Source organism: Leucoraja erinacea, chromosome 2 (assembly GCF_028641065.1).
Source record: "Leucoraja erinacea ecotype New England chromosome 2, Leri_hhj_1, whole genome shotgun sequence".
Lineage (NCBI taxonomy): Eukaryota > Metazoa > Chordata > Chondrichthyes > Rajiformes > Rajidae > Leucoraja > Leucoraja erinaceus.
Genome location: NC_073378.1, coordinates 13,177,659 through 13,200,927, shown reverse-complemented (window position 1 = coordinate 13,200,927; position 23,269 = coordinate 13,177,659). Strand labels below are relative to the sequence as shown.

General features: G+C 40.6%; 1 protein-coding gene across 1 annotated transcript in view; it reads left to right on the top strand.

Annotated features, from left to right (window-relative positions):
* gmds (GDP-mannose 4,6-dehydratase) overlaps window positions 1-23,269 on the top strand; it is a 645,529-nt gene that overhangs the window by 111,657 nt on the left and 510,603 nt on the right. Inside the window, exon 5 of the mRNA XM_055648802.1 lies at window positions 4,452-4,561. Coding sequence (XP_055504777.1) covers window positions 4,452-4,561 — 110 coding nt within the window. The remainder of the gene's footprint in view (window positions 1-4,451; window positions 4,562-23,269) is intronic.

Here is a 23,269-nt window from a genome sequence, read left to right as displayed (position 1 = left end):
TTTTGAAAAATTATCACTAATGCATCCACTATTTAGTGGCTACTTCCTTAAGTACTCTGGGATGCAACAAATCTGGCCCTGGGGATTTATCGGCCTTTAATCCATTCAATTTAATCCGGCAGATTATTTATGTCTTCCTTAGTGAAGACAGAACCAAAGTAGTTATTCAATTGGTCTGCCATGTCTTTGTTCCCCATGATCAATTCACCTGTTTCTGACTGCAAGGTTTTAACTAATCTTTTCCTCTTCACATATCTATAAAAACTTTTGCAGTCAGTTTTTATGTTCCCTGCCAGTTTTCTTTCATAATCTATTTTCCCTTTCCTAATTAAGCCTTTTGTCCTCCTCTGCTGGACTCTGTATTTCTGGCTAATGTATACGCTTCATCTTTTGTTTTGATACTATCCCTGATTTCCTTTGTTATCCACGGATGCACTACCTTCCCTGATTTATTCTTTTGCCAAACTGGAATGAACAATTGTTGTAGTTCATCCATGCAGTTTTTAAATGCCTTGGAGATGAAATTCATGGAGATGAAAATGGAGATGAAATCCAACAAATATTAACCATATAACCATATAACAATTACAACACGGAAACAGGCCATCTCGACCCTTTTAGTCCGTGCCCAACACATAATCTCCCCATGTCCCATATACCTGCGCTCAGACCATAACCCTCCATTCCCTTCCCATCCATATAACTATCCAATTTATTTTTAAATGATAAAAACGAACCTGCCTCCACCACCTTCACTGGAAGCTCATTCCACACAGCTACCACTCTCTGAGTAAAGAAGTTCCCCCTCATGTTACCCCTAAACTTCAGTCCCTTAATTCTCAAGTCATGTCCCCTTGTTTGAATCTTCCCTACTCTCAGTGGGAAAAGCTTTTCCACGTCAACTCTGTCTATCCCTCTCATCATTTTAAAAACCTATATCAAGTCCCCCCTTAACCTTCTGCGCTCCAAAGAATAAAGCCCTAACTTGCTCAACCTTTCTCTGTAACTTAGTTGCTGAAACCCAGGCAACATTCTAGTAAATCTCCTCTGTATTTTGTTGACATCCTTCCTATAATTAGGCGACCAAAATTGTACACCATACTCCAGAATTGGCCTCACCAATACCTTGTACAATTTTAACATTACATCCCAACTTCTATACTCAATGCTCTGATTTATAAAGGCCAGCACACCATCTAGGAAAGCACTTTAAGAGTCTTTGATAAAAGCACACTAAAGACAGGAGTGCAGAAATCTTTTTCTATATTGCTATATTTAAGAGGGAGTTAGATGTGGCCCTTGTGGCTAAGGGTATCAGGGGGTATGGAGAGAAGGCAGGTACGGGATACTGAGTTGAATGGTCAGCCATGATCATATTGAATGGCGGTGCAGGCTCGAAGGGCCGAATGGCCTACTCCTGCACCTAATTTCTATGTTTCTATGTAATTTCACACAACCAGTTGATCCATTCCATCATGCACAAAAGCTCAAGATATGTTGAGGTCTGCAGTATCTGCATTAATCTTATCAGCCACTTCAGATCCCTTGAGAACTGGAGTAGAAGTGTATCTCCTGAGCCCCTAAGGGACTGCTAAATATTGATTCCCGGGATGGCAGGAGGGACTGTCATATGCTGAGAGAATGGAGCGGCTGGGCTTGTACACTCTGGAGTTTAGAAGGATAAGAGGGTATCTTATTGAAACATATAAGATTGTTAAGGGTTTGGACACACTAGAGGCAGGACTCCCCCAACATGTTCCTGATGTTGGGGGAGTCCAGAAGCAGGGGCCACAGTTTAAGAATAATGGGTAAGCCATTTTGAACGGAGACGATGAAACGCCTTTTCTCACAGAGAGTGGTGAGTCTGTGGAATTCTCTGCCTCAGAGGGCAGTGGAGGCCGGTTCTCTGGATACTTTCAAGAGAGTGCTAGATAGGGCTCTTAAAAATAGCGGAGTCAGGGGATATGGGGAGAAGGAAGAAATGGGGTACTGATTGAGGATGATCAGCCATGATCACATTGAATGGCGGTGCTGACTCGAAGGGCCGAATGGCATACTCAGTAAATGCATTGTACATGTCTGTGCATTACAGTGTAGGAAAGAACTGCAGATGCTGGTTTACACCAAAGATAGACACAAAATCGTGGAGTAACTCAGTGAGACAGGCAGCATCTCCAGCTTGAAGGAATGGGTGATGTTTTGGGTCTCACTTGTTCTCTCTCTCTCTCACTGCTCCCCCTCTGTGATTCCTCATAGTCTCCAACTATGACCATGTTTTAACCTGGTCTCTGGTCTGAAGAAGGGTCTCGTCCCAAAACGTCACCCATTCCTTCTATCCAGAGATGCTGCCTGTATCGCTTAGTTACTCCAGCAATTTTTGTCCCTCTTCTGTGGATTTTGATATTGTTATAGAAAGTCTATACCTTTTATTTTACATGATGTGTATTGCAAAAAATATATATACTTAGACTAAGGACTTCAATTTTGAAATTGTGGTGGCACTAATCTGATAATAAGCTGTTACTGATTTATATAATTATATCTAGATTATAGTTGTATACAATTACATCTAGATAAAGAGCACTGGGTTTATACAATTATATCTAGTAAAGAGCAATAATTCTGTTGTGGTTTAACTTTGGCCAAGAGAACAGTAGTTCAAGGACATGAATTCCTACATATAAAAAAGTGAAAATATAGAGGTTGAGAACAATGGGAATAGAGAGTGTTGTAAATTATAAACGGGAAGTGTAAAAACAAACCAAACTGTGAACTGGCTTCAGTCCAGTCACCTTTCTTGGATTGCTCTCAGTAATGATAATGGGTTACTTACTGATGCTTTCTATTGTTTATGGAACCCTCAGGTTCTTATTAAATCTTTCTCCTCTCACTTTAAATTATATCCTCTGGTTCTTGATTCCCCAACTCTGGGTAAAAGATTGTGCATTCACCCTATCAATTCTCCTCATGATTTTATACAGCTCAATAAGATCACCTTTTGGCCTCTTGTGCTCCAAGGAGTAAAGTCCTAGCTTGCCCAATCTCTCCCTATAGTTCAGGCCCTTGTGTACTTTATACCCTTTGTACTATATCAAGTTTGGGTGCATGATCTGAGAGTGTCACAAGTTAGATTTTTTAAAATTATTAGTTTGGCTTTGTAATTTTTTTTAATTTTATGATTACATTATTATTGTTAAAAATCATTTCAATTTAGTAGACTTTAACGCTATGACCATCTGGCAAAGCAGGGAGACTTTACAACTGACATAAGATTTCTTTGTAATGTCGCCTGAGAGCTGGTTGCAGTGGCCCTCAGCATCTAAAGTAAATATTGCAACCCGACGGGTACAAAGGGTAATTTTGTACTCATTTTATTTTACACTTTATTCCTGATAGTACAAATATATATTAATATGATTTAGATATGATTTAATATATCTAAAATCATATTACCTGTGGGATTACTTGAACTTTTTTGTGCGTAATTCCACCTGGTGGCAAATGTCTCAGAGTTTTGAAGTCCTTATTACTGAGCTTTCATTTTCATTGTAAATGTGGTTTGAATTACAGTTTAGTTTAGAGATACGGCTTAGAAATAGTCCCTTCCCCCAACCAAGTCCACGCCGATCATCGATCACACTAGTTTTATGTTACCTCACTTTCACATCCACTCCCTACACACTTAGGACATTTTTACAGACGCCACTTAACCTTCAAATCCGCATGTCTTTATGATGTGGGTGGAAACTGGGGCACATGGTAGAACATGGAGAACATGCTAACTCCACATAGATAGCAACTGAGATCAGGATCGACCCCAGGTCTCTGACACTGTGAGAGGGCTGCTCTACCAGCTGCGTCTTTATGCCACAATTCATATTATGGGTGGCATGGTGGCTCAGTGGTAGAGTTGCTGCCTTATAGTGCCAGAGACCCGTGTTCGACCCTGACTACGGGTGCTGTCTGTAAGCAGTTTGTACGCTAGCCCCGTGACCTGCGTGAGTTTTCTCTGGGATCCCTGGTTTCATCCCACACTCCAAAGACGTACAGGTTTGTTGGTTAATTGGCTTGGTATAACTGCAAATTGCCCATAGTGTGTTAGTGTGTAGGATAGTGTTAGTGTGCGGGGATCATTGGTCACGGGGATGACTAGACCCGGTGGGCCAAAGGGCCTGTTTCCTTTTCTAAACTAAACTAAGAATAAAATGACACTCTTTTGCCAATTATTGATAATTAAAGTATTTAATTATTTTTTGACTCCTTTCTACAATTCTTAAATGGACCATGATTACTCAGTAGAATGTCAACCGTTACAGTTAATTCATTACTTGAGGAACATTACAAAATAACCCAGGTTGACCTAAGTTCAGATTGACCTCAAAGTCGAAGTGGAATTGTTGACTTGGTAAAAACAGCACACTGTTAAAACTAACTTGAGTTCTTGATTACAGATATGAAGCTGCACTACGGGGACCTCACCGACAGCACATGCCTTGTAAAAATCATCAATGAAGTGAAGCCCACTGAAATCTACAACTTGGGCGCACAGAGTCACGTTAAGGTACATGCTTTTTAGTAGAATATTGGATTTTAAATGATGCTTGGAATTTTAGGGAAATTAGTTGGGAGAGGGATACGGTTTGGTGTGATCTCTGAATAGAAACATAGAAACATAGAAATTAGGTGCAGGAGTAGACCATTCGGCCCTTCGAGCCTGCACCGCCATTCAATATGATCATGGCTGATCATCCAACTCAGTATCCCGTACCTGCCTTCTCTCCATACCCTCTGATCCCCTTAGCCACAAGGGCCACATCTAACTCCCTCTTAAATATAGCCAATGAACTGGCCTCGACTACCCTCTGCGGCAGAGAGTTCCAGAGATTCACCACTCTCTGTGTGAAAAAAGTTCTTCTCATCTCGGTTTTAAAGGATTTCCCCTTTATCCTTAAGCTGTGACCCCTTGTCCTGGACTTCCCCAACATCGGGAGCAATCTTCCTGCATCTAGCCTGTCCAACCCCTTAAGAATTTTGTAAGTTTCTATAAGATCCCCTCTCAATCTCCTAAATTCTAGAGAGTATAAACCAAGTCTATCCAGTCTTTCTTCATAAGACAGTCCTGACATCCCAGGAATCAGTCTGGTGAACCTTCTCTGCACTCCCTCTATGGCAATAATGTCCTTCCTCAGATTTGGAGACCAAAACTGTATGCAATACTCCAGGTGTGGTCTCACCAAGACCCTGTACAACTGCAGTAGAACCTCCCTGCTCCTATACTCAAATCCTTTTGCTATGAAAGCTAACATACCATTCGCTTTCTTCATTGCCTGCTGCACCTGCATGCCTACTTTCAATGACTGGTGTACCATGACACCCAGGTCTCGCTGCATCTCCCCTTTTCCTAGTCGGCCACCATTTGGATAATAGTCTGCTTTCCTGTTTTTGCCACCAAAATGGATAACCTCACATTTATCCACATTATACTGCATCTGCCAAACATTTGCCCACTCACCCAGCCTATCCAAGTCACCTTGCAGTCTCCTAGAATGAGGGGTAAAAGTGTTGATGGTGAATCAGGAGCTGCATTGGATCATCGATATCCAGTACAGGGGTAGAAGTTAGGGTTGCTTGAACAGTTCCTGGTGCAGTCATGGGTTCAGGAGATCAGTGGATGGTCACATGAGGATTGTCAACTCGGGAAGATTAACATGAGGACCCAAATGAAAGCTGGAAAAAAACAACAAGGTGGACGTACCAAATTTGGAATCCCAGATTTTGGCTGGGATCTGGTCAAATAGACCTTGTAATCCTGCAGCCGTGGAGTATGTGAAACATGCAGAACTATGCATAATTTATTGGGTTGTGACTGCCCAAGGACGGGCGTGCTTTGGATCAGCTTGACCTAATTGGTTTCCACAATATTCGAAATGAACTTTGCCCTCGGAATAATGCTTGACCGTGTGATGCAGGAAACGGCTCATCTAGACAAGGATGATTTGTGATCATTTCTGTTGAATTTCTGGAAATTACCAGCCTCTGGAAGACAAATCAGTCTGGAAGCACAGTAATTAACGTGATTTGGCAAGTCTTTCACTGGCAACCTAGTACCTTCAAACTTCCTCACACTGCTGAAAATGTGAAACACTAGGTGACCAAATTTCCCGAGAGCATTTAAACGGTAGATAATGTACTTATTATATAAGAAGAAAGTTTCTTCTTATGTTTGTGATGTCACTTTGCAGTTTACTTTTCTCCAAATGTCCTTTTAACCTCTGAGATGTTGAGTCCTAAATAATTATTATAATTTTGGCTGCTACATGTACTTCTTTAAGCAGTAATTGATGTACCTATTAATCTTGAGCTGACTGTCAAAAGGAGTGGCCACCATCATATTTCTTTGCCTAATCTCTCCATCTTTCAGCTGGGCTTTGCTATTTTTCAAACGTGTCATGAAGAAATAATATCAGAAATACCAGCATCAATCAGCATCTGCAAAGAAAGAAAAAGAGCTAAACTTTTCCCATAGAGAACTTTATTTAGATGCTGCTGTTGATGGGGTTGATGTGGCTAATTGAAAGTTTATCTGCTTGGCATTAGGGAGGTGCATAATGCGACATGTACCAGCTAATAAGAAATGGAAATGATTTTGCCATAATTAAACTTGAACATAAGGAAAATTATTTCCAAGACTGGTTGGCCCTACCATCAGGCATTGTTGCACCACAATGACACACCGAATTAGTTTCTATGAATTCAACCACTCACTTTATAATGAAAGGACCATCTGAATGCATTGTATCTAAAGAATAATTGCAGTAACTGCATATTTTGTAAAAGGAATGCGTTCATCCAATGAAGTATGTAATGCGACTCACCAGGGTAATAATTAAGGCAACATAATTAGAGGCAACAGTTGTGGTAATGTAAGGAATGCACCCAAATGTTTTCAGCATTTTACCTATTCTTGTTGATGAAGCATATACATGTAAAAAGAATGAAGACCTGATGCCAAATGCCTACCTGTCCCTAAGTGCTTTGTTTTCTTTTCCCATTGTCGCTTGTTTTGTAAGTGATGTATGACTTCTAAGTTTGACTTCACAAGCGTCTCCTGTTTCAAAAAATGGAACATTTGTCTGTAATATTTTTCCATGTGTATATATTTGTCTTGGCTGCTGTATCGCAGAATCTAAAATCATCCATGAATGTCTCACTTCCAGTTAATTAAATTAGAAAGTAAGAAAGCAAAATAATAGGAAATTAGCTTCGTTTCCCATAGGACAGGCATAGGGATAGAATGCCTTTTACACCGTGCTTATAAATAATTACAGCAGTCAAACTTATGTGTAAGTATAAACATATGTCAGTTTGAAGTGTGAATATTCTTATAAGCTACTCTGTTCTAAAAGGTTTGAAGAATAATTTGTTGTACCGTATTATGGTCCATTTTAACATGTTTACTATTTAAATTTGGAAATTTGGTTTACAGTTGTCACATGTACCGAGATACAGTGAACAGCATGTTTACCCACTATCAAGTCAAATGATCCTGTACATGAGTACAATCAAGCTATACACAAGTACAACGGAAATAAATGATTATTGTTGATAGGGAAAGTCGCAACTCTGGTTCTTATGCTCGAGTGTGCAGACACTGGATATGATCGAAATAAATCATGACATGGTGAACCAGCCAAAGGCTAGTCACAGATGATTGACAACAGATTATCTTGCGACAAGCCTAAAGACAAGTCACATCTTGCAAATAATATGTAACATGCAGATATTTAAAAGATGGGAAAATTAATTTCGAAATAGAGATGAGGTAAAATCTAACCCCTATTTTACCTTGCTGTCAAATCTTGTTAGGATTGCACTAGAGGCAGCATCTCTGTACTACATGTCTTCAAGCCTTGTAACTAGCACCAAGTTATCACTCTGTTGTTAAGAAGAAACTGCAGATGCTGGAAAATCGAAGGTACACAAAAATGCTGGAGAAACTCAGTGGGTGCAGCAGCATCTATGGAGCGAAGGAAATGGGCAACGTTTCGGGCCGAAACCCTTCTTCAGACCGTCAGTCTGTTTTCAGACCGTCAGCACCAAGTTATCACTCTGTTTTGTTTGTTGTAATGAGAGGAATCTAGCGCAGGGAGTCAGTGTGTAGTAATGAATCTGGATTGTTTCTGGGAGGCCATGATAAACACACAAAGAACATAGAACAGTACAACACAGGATCAGGCTCCACAATGTTCATGTCGAATATGATGCCAAGTTAAGCTAATCTCTTCAGCTGCACATGATCCATATTCCTCCATTCCCTATACATTTATAGGAGGGTACCCAATCACATGTGTGCGTGGTTTTAATTATGTTGTTTAGAGGAAGTGGGATTCTCGAATTGTTTTAATATGTAGAGTTATTTTAATACGCAGGCTCTTCTGTGACTCAGTATTGTTTTTATGTTTGCATACCAAATTTGTGCATGCTGCTTTCCAGACTTTGCTGCTCATATTTAGGGACAAAAGTTGATGTCGCACTACAACTTTCCACTCATTGCATTACCATAGAATCACTTGGGAAGATGATAATAAAGGGCATTGGTAAACTCAGAAGAAAGTAGAAAGGAGAACAACTGTGGAGAGCTGCTGAGATGCACTAATAGTTTGAAGATGCCAATTAAACCTGATGCTTGAAGGAACCATGCTCAGGAATTTGAAGAAGAATTGGAGAAGGATGTCTGAGTGAACTGGGGAGAGGTGTGGACTCCTATATAGCAGCGGGACCAAGCGCAGACTCGGAGATCGTTTCCCTGAACACCTTTGCTCAGTCTGCCTCGGCCTACGTGACCTCCCAGTTGCCAAAGACTTTAACTCACTTTCCCATTCCCATACTGACCTTTCCGTCCAAGGCCTCCTCCATTGTCAGAGTGAGGCTAAATGTAAATTTGAGTAACAGCATCTCATATTTTGCTTGAAATGGAATGGAATACTTTATTGACCAGGCACAGTGAAATTCTTTGTGGCATACCCAATGTATACAACTATCAGCCACCTGGGGTGCTGAGAAAGATACAAATCACGCAGGCTCCTCCTTTTGTTCTCCTCCCCCAGTGGTTCCCCCATGCCAGGTCCCCATTATCCATTGTTCTCCCCCCTTCCAATCATCCAGTGTTCGACCCCCCCCCCACTTCCCCCCCCACACCAGGACCTCCATTGTTCGTCCCCTCCTTGCACAGCTTACAACCTTTTTTGATTTCTCTAACTTCAAGTAAAGGGCCTGTCCCACTGTACGAGGCAATTCAAGAGTTCTCCCGAGTTTTAAAAAAATCAAACTTGTGATAAGTACATAGAATGTACGTAGCGCGTAGCGGCTACGTCGGAGCTTGTGGATGTCCCGTAGCAGCTCGTAATGCTAACGGCAGGTTCTCGGAAAAGGCGGTAAATCATAAAGTTTTTTCAGCACTGTGAAAAATGTCCACGTGAGCCCCGAGTACCTACGAGCGGCCATTACCGTAATTCTCCGAGTTCGAATCAGGGGAAACTCGGGAGAACTCTTGAATTACCTTGTACAGTAGGACAGGCCCTTAACCCCTGCATCTCTTCTCTCGCCAACTCTCCCCACCCTAGTCGTTGTATGTTTCACAGTCGTCATGTTGAGTTCCTCTATTTACTCATTGTCACTTATCTCACACCCAACAATGAATGGTCTATGTGTGACCCACATTTCCTTGATTATCATTGCTTTTTGCATATTTTCCATTCATTTCTCCTAAGTACCATCTATATTTCTCACGCCTCTTTCCCTGACTCTCAATCTGAAGAAGGGTCTCGATCCGAAACGTCACCTATTCCTTTTCTCCAGAGATGCTATCTGACCCCCCTGAGTTACTCCAGCTTTTTGTGCCTGTCTTGGGAGAGAGTAACAGTTGTATTAGAGTCATGGGGAGAATGAGAGAATGTCAAAATTAAAAAAAAATCTGCTTTATCTAGAGAAAAAGCAAAAAAGACTATCAAGGTGAAATGCATGGAAAAGCAAGTCAGAAGTATTTCTCTATCACTCCCAATATCTGTACTAATATGGGAACTTCAGCCATATGTGATCTTATATGTGATCAATTTATGTTCTTGCATTTTCAAGTTGCTGCCTGTCATTGGCCAAGAATTAGGGCTGTTTTATTGTTTGAAACTGATACATGGCTTTTTCATGTTCTTGTATGTGCTTCGGCTTTCAGTTTGTTTGTTATTTCAAATGAGGGAAGGGTGTTTTAATACTTCCCTTGATGTACTGTAATCCATTTAATCTCTCTGGAACAGATTGTTTGGCTGCCTGGAAAGTTAGTTAGTTCAGGAGGTAGCTTACACAGGAGTCCCATATATAATGTCATATTTAAATACTTCAATACTTTGGTGAAGGTTTTACTCTGAAATGTACATAATTATTTTTCAATGTTTTGTCCTCAACCTGTCTCTACCAGTCTGATTTTTAAAATCCCATTATTATTTATTAATGGTCTCCTTAAATGGCCATTTACCCCATTGCATTAATGACCCCATTTTCCTCTTTATCACCTCCTCGGTACGTTAGGGAATCAAGAACTAGAGGGCATCGTATTGTATTGTATTCTTTGTATTCAAATTTATTGTCATTGTCCCAATTTGGGACAACAAAATGAATTTTCCTTACAGGCAGTATCATTAAAAAAAATCACAAAGAAATAATAAAAATAAATAATAAATAAATAATAAAACATATTAAAAATAAAATTGAAATTGAATTAAAATTTAAAAAAAAGCACAAACACAGAAAGTCCACAACACAACATAACATATATGGCACCAAGGTGAGGATGGCACCATAGTCCAGCCAGCCTCCCCTCCATGTTCATCCGTGGTCGGGGCCTTCCGAGCACCCGCAGTCGCCGCCCCGGGTGGCCCGATGTTCAGGCCCTCACGCCGGGCTGGTGGAACGCCGACGCCGAACCCCGACGGTGAGCATCCTCCTCCTCAGCGGCCCGGACCTCCTGATCAGCCGCCTCCCGCTGCCGGAGTCTGCAGCTCCCGAGCCCGCAGGCCGAGCCGGGCAGAGTCGCAGGACCCCGCGTTGTAGTCAGCGCCGCCCGCGTTGGGAGCTCCGCAAACCGCAGCTCCAGGATGTCGGCAGCAGGTCCAGCACTCCGGCTCCAGACGGCGACCCCCGGTAAGGCATCGCCAGCCCCGCGATGTTTCAGCGCTGTCCCGCCGCTGCTGGAGCTCCGGTCGATCCCGGCAGGAAAGGCCGCGCCAATCCAGGTAGGTAGGCCGCTGTGGGGGGAGGGGGGGGGGGGGGGCGAGGACGCGACTCGAATAATAGTCGCGTCCTCACCAGGAAGCGGCTGAAGGACGGTATCCCCCGCACCGTGCCCTCTTCCCCCACATAAAGACACCAAAAAAACACACTTTAACATAACTAAATAAACAAAAAAACAAAAAGATACCGGGCTGTAGGTGGAGGCTGCTGGCACCAGCGCCACCGGTTTGAGATAAGTTGGGAAAGATTTAATAGGAACCTGAGGGGCAACTTTTTCATGCAGTAGGTGATGGATATATGGAACGAGCTGCCAGAGGACGTAGTTGCGGCCAGTGCAAGAACAAAGTTGTGCCAAAGAGGCTGTTTCCTTGCTGTGTGATCACCTTTCATCATGGATCAATTTTTTGTGTCTTTCTAATATCGTTCATGTGCTGGAGAATGGCCCAAAGATAGTGTGGGTTGAGAAAGATGTGACGTGCAGCCTTTCAAGAACAATCTGCGGTGTGCAGCTTGACACTTCTATCAACATTTTGTATAGCACCTTGGTAGAGTAGCTGCCTTACAGTGCAACAGACCCCGGTTCGATCCTGATTACAGGTGCTATCTGTACAGAATTTGTACGTTCTCCCCGTGACCTACGTGGGTTTTCTCCAGGATCTCTGGTTTCCTCCCGCACTCCAAAAGTTTGTAAGTTCATTGGCTTTGGTAAAATTGTCCAAGTGTGTAGGATAGTGCTTGCGTACGGGGAGATCGCTGGTTGGCGCAGACACGATGGGCCGAAGGGCATATTTCTGCACTGTATCTCTAAAGTCTAAAGTAAAGAAAATAAGCACCAGAATGGATTATTTTGCGAATGTAAAGATAAGCTTTGAGCAGAATGGGTATGGGGAAGTCTCCTTTTCTGTCAATAAGAAATATCAAGCAGTCGGCTTCTCATCCGCCTGTTTGATTGAACCTGTTAATTCAACAATTAATTCTTTGGGTTATTAAAAAAATATGATTATTAGAACTAATAATTCAGCGCAACAGCAAATACAGAAGCACTTGTGTTTGATGCAACAGCTAATTAGCAATTAGGTTGTTAATTAGCTACGGGTTCTGTACTATTCAAGTCAAGTCAAGTCAAGTCAAGTCAAGTTTATTTGTCACATACACATACGAGATGTGCAGTGAAATGAAAGTGGCAATGCTCACGGACTTTTCTGCAAAAGACAAACAACCAAACAACCAAACAAACTATAAACACAATCATAACACATATATTCTTTTACATAATAAATAATGGAAGGAAAAACATTCAGTAGAGTTAGTCCCTGGTGAGATAGGCGTTTACAGTCCGAATGGCCTCTGGGAAGAAACTCCTTCTCAACCTCTCCGTTCTCACCACATGGCAACGGAGGCGTTTGCCTGACCGTAGCAGCTGGAACAGTCCGTTGCAGGGGTGGAAGGGGTCTCTCATGATATTGTTGGCTCTGAAGTTGCACCTCCTGATGTATAGTTCCTGCAGGGGGGCAAGTGAAGTTCCCATAGTACGTTTGGCTTAACGCACTACTCTCTGCAGAGCCTTCTTGTCCTTGGCAGAGCAATTCCCAAACCAGATGGTAATGTTCCCGGGCAAGATGCTTTCCACCGCCGCTGCGTAGAAGCACTGGAGGATCCTCGGAGACACTCTGAATTTCCTCAATTGCCTGAGGTGGTAAAGGCGCTGCCTTGCCTTACTCACGAGTGCTGAGGCGTGTGATGCCCATGTCATATCCTCGGAGATGTGGACTCCCAGATATTTAAAACAGTTCACCCTATCCACAGGATCCCCATTTATCCTCAATGGAGTGTACGTCCTCGGATGATGTGCCCTCCTAAAGTCCATGATCAGCTCCTTCGTTTTTTTGATGTTCAAGAGGAGGCTGTTATCCTGGCACCAGAGTGCTAGACCAGCCACCTCCTCCCGGTAGGCCTTCTCATCGTTGTCTGAGATCAGGCCCACCACCACAGTGTCATCAGCAAACTTAATTATTGAATTGGAGCTGAACCTAGCCATACAGTCATGTGTGTACAGGGAGTACAATAGGGGGCTGAGGACGCAACCCTGGGGCGATCCTGTGCTCAGGGTGAGGGACTTCGATGTATTCCCTCCCATCTTGACTACCTGGGGCCTGGCAGTGAGAAACTCCAGGACCCAGGCACACAGGGAGGTGTTGAGCCCCAATTCCATTAGCTTCCCGGCCAGTCTGGTGGGGACTATCGTGTTGAAGGCTGAACTGTAATCTATGAACAGCATCCTCACGTAGCCCCCCTTCTGGCTGTCTATTTCACTCATCTCTGATTCAGAGTCATGAGTTCAGGCTATTCTGCACATTTTATGATTAAAATATTCAGCAGAACTAAATCATACTTCATAGTTGCGCATAACTCAAATTAATTATAATATTTATTATCAGAAATAACTCAAACTTGTTGCGCTTGGTTAACAAGGCAAAGTTGTACTTGAATCATTAATTTATTTTGTGAAATTACCCCAATATACATCAAGGAAAATCCAGGAGAAGTTATATACCTGCAATTCATCTCATGACAGTGTAACTTGTTTAGAAAATGAACGTGCACAGTGTTAATGGAAATATATCTGCATGGATAGAAACATCCCTGGAAAAACAGCAGTATTGTTCTTCATTTATTGAATTTTTGTTTATTATATATTTCTATATGTATTGTCCTTACAGACCCTGTGGGCTGCAAGTAAGAATTTCATTGTTCCTTGTCAGTACATATAGACCATTAAACACTCTTGACTCTCATCGGCTGGCATGTTAAAAGTTGAGAGGAATATAATGGAAATTATAAACAATTTTGAAAGGATGAACAATTAAACTGGGGATTATTTCAAAAAGATTTAAAGAGGAACTTTGAAGAAGTATTTTCACATTAATGTTTAATAGATTAATTATTGACAAAGGGATAGAGTTTCTCTGTGAAGTGAAAGTGGCAGATTGGGCACAAATTGTGCTCAAAATTGCAATTACAAAATTCCGAGCGTAAAATTATTGTTCAAGTTTTCTCTCAGACCTATTTGTTAATCACAGATAAAATCACCCATGAACCAGTTAAATCCGGAAGCACTTTAAAATGCAATCATGTACCTTTTCCATGGATTAAAATCTATCCCGATATATTTAAGGCTTGGCATCCTGGTGTAGTTTGACATACAGCTGAAAATTATTTTCACTAAAAAAAACATTTTACTAAACAACTAACCTACCATCTATGCAAGGCTCTCTTTTAAACAATTAAAATGATTTACTAATCGTACAGAACACAGTAGTTTGTTTCTTGCTAAATTAAATGTTTTAAAAGGTTCAAATTGTGCATATTCATATTCTTGCAGAATAACTCCTCACTTTTAAGAGCCTCCTTGAATTGTCAAGAGTTATAGAGGACGGAAGCAGGCCCTTTGGTCCAACTCACTCATGCCGACCATGATACCCCATCTGAACTAGTCCCATTTGCCTTTGTTTGGCCCATATGTGGCTAAACATTTAGCTATCCATGAACTTGTCCAAGTGTCAGGTACATGTCTTATAAATGTTGTTATAGAAACATAGACAATAGGTGCAGGAGGAAGCCATTCAGCCCTTCGAACCAGCACCGCCATTCATTGTGATCATGGCTGATCGTCCCCAATCAATAACCCGTGCCTGCCTTCTCCCCATATCTTTTGACTCCGCTAGCCCCTAGAGCTCTATCTAACTCTCTCTTAAATCTATCCAGTGACTTGGCCTCCACTGCCCTCTGTGGCAGGGAATTCCATAAATTCACAACTCTCTGGGTGAAAAAGTTTTTTCTCACCTCAGTCTTAAATGACCTCCCCTTTATTCTAAGACTGTGGCCCCTGGTTCTGGACTCGCCCAACATTGGGACCATTTTTCCTGCATCTAGCTTGTCCAGTCCTTTTATAATTTTATATACTCCAGTGAATCCAAGCCTAGTCTTTTCAATCTTTCCTCATAAGACAGTCCTGCCATCCCAGGGATCAATCTCGTGAAACTACGCTGCACTGCCTCAATCACAAGGATGTCCTTTCTCAAATTAGGAGACCAATACTGTACACAATACTCCAGATGTGGTCTCACCAGAGCCCTATACAACTGCAGAATAACTTCTTTACTCCTCTACTGACATCCTCTTGTTATGAAGCCCAACATTCCATTAGCTTTCTTCACTGCCTGCTGTACCTGCACGCCAACTTTCAGTGACCGGTGTACAAGGACACCCAGGTCTCGCTGCACCTCCCCCTTACCTAACCTAACCCCATTGAGATAATAATCTGCCCCCTTGTTTTTGCCGCCAAAGTGGATAACCTCACATTTATCTATATTATACTGCATCTGCCACGCAGCTGCCCACTCACTCAACCTGTCCAGGCCACCCTGCAAACTCCTAACATCCTCTTCACAGTTCACACTGCCACCCAGCTTTGTGTCATCCGCAAACTTGCTAGTGTTGCTCCTAATTCTCTCTTCCAAATCATTAATATATATGGTAAACAGTTGCAGCACTCCACTCACCACTGCCTGCCATTCTGAAAAGGACCTGTTCACTCCTACTCTTTGCTTCCGGTCTTTCAACCAATTTTCTATCCATGTCAACATCCTACCCCCAATACCATGTGCTCTAATTTTAGTCACTAGTCTCCCATGCGGGACCTTATCAAAGGCTTTCTGAAAGTCTAGATACACTACATCCACTGGCACCCCTTCATCCATTTTACTTGTCGCATCCTCAAAAAAATTCCAGAAGATTAGTCAAGCATGATTTCCCTTTCATAAATCCATGTTGACTTGGGCTAATTGTTTTACTGCTATCCAAATGCCCCATTATTACCTCTTTAATAATTGACTCCAGCATCCTTCCTACCACCAAAGTCAGGCTAACTGGTCTGTAATTCCCCGTTTTCTCTCTCGCTCCTTTCTTGAAAAGTGGGATAACATTAGCTATCCTCCAATCCACAGGAACTGATCCTGAATCCATTGAACTTTGGAAAATTATCACCAATTCGTCCACTATTTCTAGAGCCACCTACCTCCCTGAGGACCCTGGGATGCAGACCATCAGGTCCAGGGGATTTATCATCCTTCAGTCCCATTAGCCTACCCAATACTATTTCTCACCCAATGAAAATTTCATTCAGTTCCTCTACCCCCTTAGATCCTCTGTCCTCCTGTACATCTGGGAGATTGTTTGTGTCTTCCTTAGTGAAGTATAGTACCTGCCTCAACTGCCTCCTCTGGCAGCTCATTCCATGTACCCACCACCTTATAAGTGGAAAATGTGCTCCTGCTCCTCAGGCCCCTATTAAATCTTTCTCCTCTCACCTTAAATGGGTTGTCTATTTTGAGAATGATGAGGAGGAATTTCTTTTCTCAGAAGTATGTGAATTTTTGAGTTGTGCAGGTGCGTCGTTAATATATTCATAACAGAGACTGACAAGCATTTAAACCGCAAGAGTTGAGGGATGGTGAAAGCAGCAAAGACTGGGACAGTTATGTCTGTATTGAATCGAAGAATTGGTTCAAAGGGCCATTTGGCCTACTGCCGCTTGTATTTTTAATGACTTTTTTTGTATCGTACCGCATGCCTTCTTTATCCCTCCATTTACTTGAGGTGCTACTTTCAAGGAGCTGTGGACTTGGAGCCCAAGATCCTTTTATGTATCAAAACTGTTAAGGGTCCTCCCATTAACTGTATATTTTTGCCTTGCATTTGACTTCCCACAAACAAGCCTTGGTTTGTATTGGGCGATACAGTATCAGAGACCCGGATTTAATCTGATTTTAGGTGGTCTCTGTATGGTGTTTTTCCTGTGACTGTGGGTTTTCCTCCTGGTGCTCAGTTTCCTTCCACACTCGTATAAGTTTGTAGGTTAATTGGCCTCTGTAAATTGCCCCTCGTGTGTAGGGATTTGATGAGAAAGTGGGATAACAAAGAACTAGTGTGACCGGATGATCGATGGTTGATGTGGACTTGGTGGGAAGATGCGCCTGTTTCCATGCTGGACCTCTAAACTAAACTGAACTAAACTAAATATTTCAAGTACCCAGATCAATATTTCAAGTACCCAGTGCCCAAATGTGAGGTGCTACACCTTGGCAGGACAAATCAAAATAGGATGTACATGGTAAATGGTAGGGAATTGAAGAATACAGTTGAACAGAGGGATCTGGGTATAACCGTGCATAGTTCCTTGAAGGTGGAATCTCATATAGATAGGGTGGTAAAGAAAGCTTTTGGTATGCTAGCCTTTATAAATCAGAGCATTGAGTATAGAAGCTGGGATGTAATGTTAAAATTGTACAAGGCGTTGGTGAGACCAAATCTGGAGTATGGTGTACAATTTTGGTCGCCCAATTATAGGAAGGGTGTCAACAAAATAGAGAGAGTACAGAGGAGATTTACTAGAATGTTGCCTGGGTTTCAACAACTAAGTTACAGAGATAGGTTGAATAAGTTAGGTCTTTATTCTCTGGAGCGCAGAAGGTTAAGGGGGGACCTGATAGAGGTCTTTAAAATGATGAGAGGGATAGACAGAGTTGATGTGGACAAGCTTTTCCCTTTGAGAATAGGGAAGATTCAAACAAGAGGACATGACTTCAGAATTAAGGGACAGAAGTTTAGGGGTAATATGAGGGGGAACTTCTTTACGCAGAGAGTGGTGGCGGTGTGGAATGAGCTCCCAGTGGAAGTGGTGGAGGCAGGTTCATTGGTATCATTTAAAAATAAATTGGATAGGCATATGGATGAGAAGGGAATGGAGGGTTATGGTACGAGTGCAGGCAGGTGGGACTAAGGGGAAAAAAAATTTGTTCGGCACGGACTTGTAGGGCTGAGATGGCCTGTTTCCGTGCTGTAATTGTTATATGGTTATATGGTTATATCAAAATCCATCTCCCGTTTCCTCACCAAACTAATCTATATCTTACTGTATCCTTTGACACTTTTACAGTGTGCAACTCCTGATTTTTGTGTCACCTGAAAACATACTAACTAAAAGGCCTGTCCCACTTGCCGATTTTTTAGGCGACTGCCGGCGTCATTGACTGACGTATCAGGGTCGCCAAAAGATTTTGAACATTTCAAAATCCAGCGGCGACAATAAAATGTCGCGACACTTGAGGAAACACCGCGCGTCAATACGTCACCACGCCGCATCACGCCGCGACTTTTTCGGTGACCAGTCAATTATGCCGGCAGACGCCAAAAAAATCGGCAAGTTATGTCCAAGTCATCATTAATATATATCCCAAAAAACATTGGGCTCTGCACAGATCTCTACATAGCACCACTGATTACAGACCTCCAGTCAGAATGCCACCCTTCCACCACTACTCTGTGTCTTTTATGTGTAAGGCAATTCTTAATCCAAACTACCAAGTCTCTGTGAAAACTATGCATCTTAATCTTCTTGATTGGCCTACCAAGAGGAACCATATGAAATGCACCACTAAAGTCCATGTGGACAAACAACCACTGCCCTACCATTATTAATCACTTTTGTCACCACAAAATACTTGATCGTTTGTAGGATATGACTTTCCTCACCCAAAGCCTTGCTAACTGACCCTGACTAGCCCATTCTCTTCCAAATGTGAGTAAAATCCTCTCTGATGGCTTCCCTACCACTGACGTAAGATTCATTGGCCTATAATTTCCTGGATTTCCCTAGTTCGCTTCTTAAACAAAGGGCCAACATTGGCTATTCTCCAGTCCTCCAGGACCTCGCCTATGGCTAGAGATGATACAAAGATTTTTGTCAAAGCCTCTGCAATCTCCTTTCCTACCTCTCTCAATAACCTGGGATAGATCCCACCAGGTTTTGGGACAGCCACATTAATGGTTTTCAAAAGACCCACATTTGAGAATTCAGGGTAAGGGAGTTTGGATAACAAACATATCAATCTGTGGGCCAGTCTGTCACTGCACTTGTGTTTCCTACCCGCATTTGGTTATTAAAATGTCCTCTGAATTGAATCATGAGATTGTTGCTTTCATTGGCAATGTCCAATCATATCTTTGTTTCACTAGCAGTTTTCTTTCCCCTCTCAGTAAGCAAAGTATTCTCCCAGTATACTTTCCCAGACCTCAGCATGACATCCAGAAAGGTGTTGCAAATGAGAAAAGCCTTTGCTTGTCTCAATTCCTCTCTGTCATTTCCTTCCATGGTGCTCTCAGATTCAAAATCCATAAAATTGCATGGTTAACATGTAAATTAGTTCAAATTGGCTCTTCAAGGTTATTTTCATGCCAGCTCAAGCTGACTGTTAAGTAACTATGGAAAAGAGAGTACAGTGACTGCTATATGCCATGGCACTACACTCACTTCCACATTTCACACTTGCTATTGGACTGCAACCCTATCCACCTCATCGCACACCCTCACCCCAACTACCAAACACATGCATGTTAGGAATTTAAAATTCTGGGATTGTTAGTAATTTTACTGAAATTGCCTATTGATAGGCTTCACTTACTTTTATTTGGAAGGCAGTGTAAAGTGACCTTTTTATTTTGAAATAAATGTTTCTGCTTTTACAACAAATTATATTTTTCTAAAATATAAATTCTGGACACAGTCACTCACTCACTTCCTTTTTTAATAGACAGATGGCAGCAGACTACTGTGCATTGTTTAGAAACTGGCTGCTCTGCATGTACTTTTTTTTCAGAAATAGCATATAGCATTTAATTTATATTCAATTGTACTCCAGTTTCAGGAGAGGGATGCTTTATTTTAAATCAGCCAACTGGATTGATAATTAACACTGAAGATAAAGTGAACTAGAGAATTCAGGTGGGCTTCTGTGTGGAGTTGTGATTGTTTTTTTTTAATTTGTGACTCTCATTGGCTTCTTCTCGCATTACATCTCAGGTTGGAGTACAGATAGTAGTTTTAAATTGCGCTTAAATAGAGAAAAAGCATTAGTTTTCAGAGCAAATTGGCTTGATAAAATATTTATAGAAACTAGTTGTGGAACGTTCTGTTACAGAAAACATAAGGCTGCTTCGAGTTACAGTATGGTTTGGCCAGTGTGCAGAGTTTTCAGTCAAGCGAGTTTAAAAAGGAAATGTCAGTCCATGAATCAGGCGGGCATGTCTTGGGAATGTTCGTTTGTCTCTGGCAAATCTTTGCCAACATTTCAAAAAACCTGCACTGCTGCTCTTTGTGTTGTGATGACAAAAATGACCAGAACCCATTTGAGCTCTTTGTGTCCTGCAGTTCTTCAGATAATATAATTATCTACTTGTTAAGAGTAAGAGCCTCTCAGCATAGAATGATTATGTAGTAATTATGTATTATGTTATATATCTTGTGTTTGCAGTATGAAAACTGTAACCATGGTTTCCCACAAGTGCTTTAAGAGGCCTTTTCCATGCAGACTTGAGAACACTTTTCTTGCTTCTTGAGAATTATTTTAGTTTCCCAGAATTATATTTCTGACTATTTTAAATACGAAAACATGGTATGGAAATATGTTTTCTGCCGCGATTTAAAAAAACTTTTAGGACGATATAAATACATGATACTAAAAAGGTTGTCCAATTTTGAAAATAGTGGTGTTAAGATCCTGAAACTTCTTACTATGTCACTATAATGTAGATTATACTTGGGCAATAAAAGTTAATTAAAAGGTTACAGCTACACTATTTTTGACCAGCGATGGATGATGCCATGCTTGTGGAATTAGAAGTGATTTGCAATTCAAAAATAAAATGTGATTAAATATTGAATATTCATATTATTTCTATTAATCTGTTAGATTAATATTCTAATAGATTAATCTACTAACCTGTCTATGAAAATATTGAAGATGAAATATTTTTGGAAATTTTGTATATAGTTAAAATGCAGTGAATCATTTTGAAGGGGCAAATCACAAATCACATACAGATCAATGAATTAAATTAACTATTTGAAATGATATAGATTTTATTTATATATTTCACACCTGTACCACAGAGATTGAAATGATTAACTTAATTTGTATGATGTTATAAAATCATATTTATTTCTAGGGAAATTAAGTTCCAGCAGATATGATCAACATCCATTATGCACTAATAAGTACACTTCCATTTAGGTGTGGGATTTTTCAGGACACAATTGTAATCTAGAAACTTCATAACTTTTTTTGGATTGAATTAACTAGGTGATTTCAATTTAAATATACACAAATAGATAAAGTAATATACTTTAAGGAGGTTTAAAATATTCCTTGATGTGACTCTTCCGAAAATAGCCTTGTACATTTTCTAACATTTTGGGTACTTGTTGTTTTGAGATAAAGCTGGCAAAATATACTGTTTCTAGTCTGAACACTAATAGCAGTTAAGTATAACATAACTGCAGTATAACCATGAGGCACATGCATAAATCTTTAGACTTTTATTTTTCTAACTTAGCTAAAGTCCTATGGGTGTACATGCTGTAAAGTTTGTGTACTTCAAATATATTTTCTTAATAATTTTATCTAATATATTTAATTTCTTAAATAATTTTACATTATAAGATTTATCATAACATGTTGCTCGGTTTGCTAGTTTAATTCTGTTTAGTCAAAGATAATGTTGGTGAGCTTTAACACCTAAGGCTGAACCAACATTTAAAAAATGTTTTTAAACAGATTAAATTAAAAAATATATATCTTGGTACTTTTTTATGCATTCAATTACGTTATCCAACAGTTTTAAATCAATGCATGTAATCATAATATGAAGCTTGTAAGAATACAGCTTTGTAAATTAATGTATATTTCTATGCATGGCTGATAGCAATAATATCTTGTTCAAAAATCTCAGCAGAGAAAGGCTCAGAACTAAATGAAACTGACAAAACCTTTTCTAATGCAGATTATGAATAAGGATGACAATGTTAATAATCTAGTTCATTCACAATTAAACAATGGTATGCAGATTTTAATACTCAGCAGGTTAGACAGTTTCTGGGAAGGGAATGGACAGGCGCGTTTCGGATCGGGACCCTTCTTCAGACTCCAGATGCAGGCCGACTCACTAAGTTCTCCCATCACCTTGCATTTTGCTCAAGATTCCAGAATCTGCAGTTCCTTGTGAGACAGGTCTTAATGTTTGACATAATACAGATGGCTAACAAATTTGATAGGGAAGAGATGTGAACAAGGACAAATTTGTAGATGGAGAGAAATAGCTTCCTTTGGTGGAGAAAACTAATCAAAAGGGCATAGCTCCTAAATTAGAGCGAGATAATTCAGGAATACTGCACTTCCTGACACAAAGTACCACAAATGTTTGCATCTTTCTCCTTTAAAAAAGTGCCGAGACATGGAATGTTAAAAAAATTGTTAGATTTTGATTGATGCTAGATTATTTTGCGACAGGTTTATTTTGGTATTTAGATGGACAGTCAGATGTTGAGATGTAAATTAGTCATGACTACTTGAATATGTGAATGTATTTAGGATACTCAACTGATTATGTGTTCCTATAAAAAAAAGTAAACAATTGCTATAAGTACTAATGTCACAAAAAATATCTATCAACATTCTCAATAAAAGCTTATTACCCGATCTATTTGGTGCAGACACGAGTTGTTTCATTTCAAACTTGTCTTTGTTTACACCTTCTCCCTGCTCAGTTTTGTTTTTAATGTGAACTTCTTGTGATTTTGAGCTGCTGGGAGAGGTAATTTACGGTGCGTTTCACAGAACTATTACCGTAATGATTCGTACTCAATATTTATGTAAATTATTTATTCGAAAACTAAAGGTAAAAGCCACTTTTTGCTTCAATGTAGGTTCAGGTTTCAATACTAATGCTCTTTCTGTTAAACTATCAGATTGTGGCAAAAGATATCTTTGCGTGGAAATGATTTGTGAAATAATTCACAAATCATTTGGTCAAAAGTCATTCCAATCGTTAAATAAATGAACATGGACTATCCTTATGCAACATAGGCAAC